This window comes from Austrofundulus limnaeus, unplaced genomic scaffold (genome assembly GCF_001266775.1).
Source record: "Austrofundulus limnaeus strain Quisiro unplaced genomic scaffold, Austrofundulus_limnaeus-1.0 Scaffold97, whole genome shotgun sequence".
NCBI lineage: Eukaryota > Metazoa > Chordata > Actinopteri > Cyprinodontiformes > Rivulidae > Austrofundulus > Austrofundulus limnaeus.
This window is the reverse complement of record NW_013952499.1, coordinates 1,222,391-1,229,585: the sequence shown is the minus strand read 5'-3', so window position 1 is coordinate 1,229,585 and position 7,195 is coordinate 1,222,391. Positions and strand designations below refer to the sequence as shown.

Here is a 7,195-nt window from a genome sequence, read left to right as displayed (position 1 = left end):
GTGCAATTATTAAATTCTATGAATTAAAATAAGTTTAAATCATAAACGTGAAGACAGCTGCCATGGTGGGAACAAATTAGGCCGCAGTGGTCAATAAATCMAGGGGCCTACAATGTAGTTGTGCTGGTCGTACAAACTGTGATTTTCAAAATAAAACAAGTGAATATGCCGCTGCGAGACTCGCTGGTCACTTCAATCAGAATTTAATGAGAATTGAAGAGAAAATTTGCCATTTTCCTGCAGTATTGAGTCAATTCATCAACAGCACTTAAAGGTTCTTTTCACGCTACAGGAAAATTTGAAACCAAACWGAGATTTATTGAAAATAATGTTCAAACTGATATTTCACACACGTTTTGTAATCAGGATTTTAACCTAATATTTAACATGAACTAAAGCTTTTAGTCTAAAGGYCTCCCTCTGTCCGACCATCCAAACATCCTTTCTTTTACACAACATTTTAGTGGCTGGCACAAAACCGTCAATTAAAGTATATATTATTCCTTCCTGGCATCCCGTTAATGCTTTACTCTTATATCCATCCACCTCTAACTTCCTGTCCAACCCTCTCTGCCTGCAATCTTTCAACTAGATCTCTTTCTCTCTGTATTTATATATTTATATATATCCGTCATTCTCTCTCTCTCTCTCTCTCTCTCTCTCTCTCTCTCTCTCTCCTGCCCTAATGCACAAGATGGCAGTTTGCAGTGGATGACAAACCGAATGTTCATTATTTAAAAAGCAGAATGACAGTAAACCCTGCCAGCACTTGGAGAAAAGTGCAGCCTACAATGACTCCAGATGGAGCACGGCAACTTTCGAAAGTTTCCTGCTCTTGCCTTCAACCATGACGGCCAAGACGAAATGGATACTGAAATGTTTGGCAGAATGAATGTGTAGATAATTTTCCTGCTTTTGTTGTGTTGTTTTTTATTTATTTATTTATTTATTTTGCCCACTTCAGCTCATCCTCCAGGCTGAAATGGTAATTAGGCAAAAAGCTGTCCTATTTAAACTCAATGTGGAAGAATGCTCTTGGGTATGGAAGATACATCAGAAGATTGTGGTTTTGGCAGGGGGAGTTCTGGTGCTTGATTTGGTTGGAGCTTGTTTTTTTCCGACATGAATTTTGCTTTTTTTTTGTCTCTCTTTGACTCACTCAGGCCCAYCACCCAAGGCATCAATACCTCCCACCCAAAACAGCAACAACAAAATAGCCCATCTTTTCTTTTTAAGAACTGTTTTTAACAAACTTAYTTTATAATTTGTGCAGAATTTCTCTTGTTTTCACATTTTGAACAAACCCTGAAGCTTAAAAAAAGAATTGTTTTTTTTTCCCTTAACATTTACTAGACTTATTTGAATTGTAGAAATGCCATTTTAAAAGGGATAAGATGCATCCTGTTCTCCTTGAATTAATTGCATTTCCATGAAGATCTCAGTAGGCAGCCATCTGCCATTTGGGGCTCCTCTGCAAATGCTGGAATACTTAATAAGAGTGCCACAAGTACTGCTGCAATGTTAAGTTAATGAAGGATTTTATCTTTTCCTTTTGGGAGCTTCTTTAAGCTTCTGTCATGTTTTGAAGTCTTACTAAAAATGTGGTTAGCATTTCAAATTTGTCACAGGAGTGAGATGCGCTGTAGAAATGACCTTTTCCCACATCATGAATACAGACAAAAATTCGAATGCAATAAAAGTTACTGTGTAACAACTTTCTGAGAAATCATAAAATTGTATTTTTCAGTCTAAAGCAAAAAAAGCCAAAAACATTTTGCATTGCCAAAAAAAAAGGATAAATTAGTCACAGAAAATGTTTTCAGCGATGAAAACATAGCAGTATGTGTTTTCTTAGAATTAATTGTAGTCGATGCCAATGGATTTGTTTTGATGCCAGATATATGCAGAGCGAGGCGACGACAAATACGGTGGAAGTTAGGACGTTTTGCTGCYTTACCTCAAATTATTTCCATTTAACAAGTCTCACAGGAACATTTGGTGCAAAATCTATAAATTATTTTAACTGTAGTTTAATCAGTTGCAGTCGTTTCTTGCTTGTCACCGGAGTGTCGGATAATTGAGTGGGATTGTGTGAGCAGTGATTGGCAGCATTGCTTCCCTGCAAGGGTTTGGATTTTAAACCTTTTGATTGGTTGTTATCGCAGCCTCTCACCCCACGTTTGTTACTTGGGCTTCAGCCCTTGAAGTCGAGCTTGGCATTTAGAAAATGTTTGCATTGCCTCCGGGATTTCTTGGTTAGGCTCCAAAAAATTGAAGCTACACCTAAAACAGCATCATTAAAATAGTGCAGATGGCGTCTTCTATGTTTTAAAGTCGTCATATGAGGCTTTAAATCCACATTTTTTAACATTTAAAACATTCAGTTGGGGTCTAAATAAAGTGGGCAATACTTTTGTCTGAATTCCTCCTTATTGTAGCTCCACAAGCCCCGCCCCTTTTCTGAGGCATGTCTCAGATCAACTCATTTTGAGACTGTCTCTTTAAATCCAAACGAGGCACTTGTAGAAGGGTTCACGACTATATAGCAGAGCAGAAACATTTTATTTACAAATGAATTAAACGATGTCAGCAAGGGAAGCCTTGTCCATCCAGCCTCACATGTTGGAGCCAGAGTCTGACCCAGAACCAGAGGAGAAGGAAGACCACCAAATTGTAGTTGGTAAAACCAGACCTTATTTGGCAGTTCTGTCGCAAATAATTTGACGTAATAGTTCAGAAAATGTGATACAAAATAAATAAAAATGTATGGGCTGAAAAATATTACCCAAACAGAATATAAAGATATCCACGCAGCACCACTAAATTCCTGTTCAGGACTCCTAAAGATTACAAGTCCACAACAAATTGTATTTGTTGACTAAAAAAGTGGATTTTGCAGGATATGTCCCCTTTAAATTGCAACACAGTTTGCTAAAAGTATGTTTACACCTAAAAATACTCTGCAACACAACTTGAACATGGAGAAATCACATGAAGGTCTCATAAGGAAGTGCCAGTTTGTGACAAAAAAAGTGGATCTCCTTTCCAGATGTGTTTGTTTGGATGGTTTTATCTGAATAACATTAAAAAAAACTTGTCTGACAGTGTTTTATATTTTAGTGGCACAAACAGAATTTCGATCAGGCTGTGTTTCTGTTTCTTTCTCTCCCTCTTCATTTGTGCTTGTGACACTGCTGGTAACCTCATGTTTGATCAGGATTTGTGCACAGATTTATTTACGATTTCATTTTTCAATTGGTTTGGTTTGGTTTAGGCAAATAAATTATACTTGGCTAAACAAAACAATGCTTGTTTAGGTTCAGGAAAACATTTGCATTGCGTATCTCAGAGGTGATTTCAAATTGACATTGTTTGTTTGTACCTGTCATAGACCAGGAGTCAGTGCAGCATGTTGCACCTAATGATCCCAGAACCATCTTCACACAGAATCCAGGAATATTTAATGAAAATATTTAATAAAGTTTAGTATACGCAGGTGAAATGAAATCCCCACATGCTGGAACAACTCTTTGGCATTTCAGAGAAGACGATGCAACAAACCCCACACAGCCAGCCATCCCAGTTTTCTCTGTGCATGGTTTAACTAGTGCAACTTCAAGATTTCCCTGTGAGACAGGAACAGTCATTATCTGTACAGCCTTAATTGGTTGCTTGTCAGCAAAACAGAAATATCCTAGTGCACCAGCCATGACAAACACTAATAACACCGACACTAGGTGTGAGACCCTGGAAGGTCATTTGATCTGCTGTGCACAGATATGCACGATTTTGGGTGCAAAACATCATTATTTTTCCCCGCGGCTGGTTTCCATCAGAGTTTTCAGAGCTGACCGTGAATTCAAGCTTGATTTTGATATTGAGGATGTTTTGTTCAACAGATTCAGTCCACCCCAGTGTTTGTTTGAGGCTTTAGCCACTAGCCTTCACTAGCTCCCAGCTACAAGGTTAGCCCCGCAGCACAAGTGTTTCTCTCGTCGAGCCTGGCTAACTCTGCAACTCTCTGTGTCGCTTTGTGTCTCTTTAGGTGTGCCTGGTAAGCCTCAGATCTCTGGGTTTGAAAATCCGGTGCGAGACGGAGAAACAGTCACCCTGACCTGCACCAGCACGGGCAGCAAGCCCCCCGCCAGGCTGCGCTGGTTCAAAGGAAGAGAGGAGGTGGAAGGTGAGAGATGCAGTGCACGAAGGCTTGTTTATTTTTTTTGTTGTTGTTGTTGTTGTTTATGTTTTTTTACAAACCAAGGTGAAAAAATTTCATGTTGGACATTTTGGTTTTTGCAAGGTTTGGACACGTGTACAGGAAGGTTGCTCTGAAGGGATGTGGGTGTAACTGGCAGCAATCTGAGTGTGTGTCGTTGTGTGTGCGTGTTTGTTTCGGTGTGTGACATCATGCTGTGTGTGTATAGCATCCGTGCCATATTGCCGGGTGTCTCTCCATGCGTCCTAAACCTGTGGCTTGAAATCAAAAAGAAAACAATAAGTAGGTCCTCTGGATGGTTCTTCTTTAGTGAAACGTTTCGTCTCCCCTCCAAGAGACTTCTTCAGTCTGAGGAGTTTCAGGTGAACTCAGCCTTATAAGCWCYGCCTCCACATGGACAAGTAGGTTAGTCACATGCAAAATAGGGCCATCGACTAACAATAGGCTTGATTAGCTCTACTGTTCATAGAGGGTCATGTATACCATCACCTGACCCGTGTCATGTTATGTSTATGTAGTGAATGCAAGCAGGGGTTCAAAGTCACCTTGTTTTTGTCCCTCTTTGTGTTGGTATCATTGGGGCCCTGATTCACACCAGGGGGCGGAGTCATACTTGCAGTAACAGCGTTGTAGGAGGAGGACAACTGAAAACGGAGGCCTCCACCTCTGTTTAATGGTAGACGGTTTTTCTTCACAAAGATGGCTTCCTTTACTCCTCTCTCAAACCAACGTTCCTCTCTATCAAGGATGAGAACATTTTCATCCCTGAAAGTGTGACCGCTGGCCTGTAGATGAGTGTAAACTGCAGAGTGCTGGCCTGTAGATGAGTGTAAACTGCAGAGTCCTGACCCGACGATGTAGTTCGTCTGTGCTGGCTCATTCTTTTGGACAGTGTGTCTCTAAATGTTTTTGTCGTAGCCTGAAAGCATGGCTGCTTGTCTGCAGGAGTGAGTGCCACCATGGCCCRTCTCTCCCAACCTCCCTCCCCATCTTGAACCTGTAAATGCCTTCCCATTCATCCGCGGGGCCGCCTGTGCACTTCCCTTTTTCACATTTTGATCCCGAGTTTATTTGTGCAAGTGCTGCTATTTGTGTGCTGCAACCCATCTGCAACCGGGAGTGACACAGTGGCGAGGGAGAGATAGCCTAAGTCGGATCGAGCCGGGGATAACGACAGAACCCGGCAGTGAAAGCCAAGGCAGAGAAGAAGATGAAGGGATGTGGTTGAACAGAGAAGCAGAGATAGACGGAGCTTTACATGAGGTCGCGCTCACTGGGCTTTTATTGCAGATAAACGGGAGAAATAAGCAGGGAGGGGAAACAAAAAGGCCGAGGGGAACGCAGGGAGCAGGTCACAATAAGACCGCTTTAAAGGCTTTTATTGTTAAAGACAAATTAAATGGAGGATTGGCAGCCTCTGAATCACACCTATGATTTTGGCAGTGGCGGCATTTCTCCAAATTACTGCCACGTTTCCTGTAACCCCCCCTTGTTTCTTGTTGCCTCATCACTCAGAGGCTTTCTGCTTCGCTTTATTGAGCAGAGAAAGCATGTTGCGAGTGTTAATTCTGCTGCCCTTTTACTTCTTCCACCATCTGCCCTTACAAGAAGCTCTGCTGGAGCACGGGTTGGCTCGCCCTGGAAGAACAGTGCCCTCTGTCTGCCGGCACAGCCACTCAGGCACATTCCACCGTGCACGGGCTGCACTGCTCAGAGCTGTAAATGCTCTTTTTACAGCTCTTTGTGTCGTAATTGTACAAGTATAATATGATAATATAATACGATAACGATTTATTGACATTGAAATGCTGCTCTCAGGCTTTGTTGTGCAAAACGCCTGTGTTGTCCAGATGCTTTGGCGGTGTCGTTATAATTACGGTTTTGAAAAGAATCAAAAAGAATGGACTAAAGCTACAAAGAGAAGACAGAATGGGAAAGCTGCCCGCCCGAGGACAGATTATCTGCTCCTTTTGTTGCGAGCTGAACTAAAAACAGGAGACGGAGAGAAACGAGAGGAATGTGGAGAAGAATGCAGACACTGAAAGTCTGTTTAAACCAGACAACAGAGAAATGGAAGATGGTTGCCCCGGTCGGATAAATCAGGTTTCGTTTCCTCCGCGTGGACGTCCCGGTCGGTATGTGTCTCTCACCTGGGGAGGGTTTGGACACGTGATGCAGTCGGTGGAGGGGGCGAGCCAGCACCAGCACTGTGACGAGATTTGTTTGCTCCTTGTATTGTTTTACTAACATTGTCAACTTGCACCACATCAAACTTTGGCTGGACATGTGGGGTGCTGTTTGTAAAGTTGCACAGTCCAAAATAACCACCAGTATTTTTGTTTTATTTAGCCTTTTATAAGAAAAAAAGAACAGATTTATTTTCAAAGTCTTCACCATATGATTCATACATTTTTAAATGTCATAGTTTATAAACTAAATATTTAACTTACAAATTAAATATTTAGTTAACAAGTTAAATAGTTAAGTTGTGACTTAAATATTTAGTTTTGAGCAAAATATTTAGCTTGCAACTTAAATATTTAGCTAGCTACCTAAATATTTAACTTAAATATTTAGGTAGCTACCTAAATACTTAGGTAGCTACCTAAATATTTAACTTAAATATTTAGGTAGCTAGCTAAATGTTTAAGTTGCAACCTAAATATTTAAGTTGCAACCTAAATATTTAAGTTGCAACCTAAATATTTAGGTACTTAGCTAAATATTTAAGTTGCAACCTAAATATTTAGGTGGCTAGCTAAATATTTAGGTTGAAAGCTAAATATTTAGCTCAAAACTAAATATTTAAGTCACAAGTTAAATATTTAGCTTGTTAACTAAACATTTAGCTACCAACCTAAATATTTAAGTTAAATATTTAGGTAGCTACCTAAATATTTAGCTTGCAACTTAAATATTTAGGTGGCTACCTGAATATTTAAGTTGCAACCTAAATATTTAGGTTGCAACTTAAATATT

At 40.4% G+C, this 7,195-nt stretch overlaps 1 protein-coding gene across 3 annotated transcripts in view; it reads left to right on the top strand.

Annotated features, from left to right (window-relative positions):
* Positions 1-7,195, top strand: part of cadm3 (cell adhesion molecule 3) — a 168,272-nt gene that overhangs the window by 121,430 nt on the left and 39,647 nt on the right. For all 3 annotated transcript variants that reach the window (XM_014013048.1, XM_014013049.1, XM_014013050.1), the window contains exon 4: positions 4,046-4,183. In XM_014013048.1, coding sequence (XP_013868502.1) covers positions 4,046-4,183 — 138 coding nt within the window. The remainder of the gene's footprint in view (positions 1-4,045; positions 4,184-7,195) is intronic.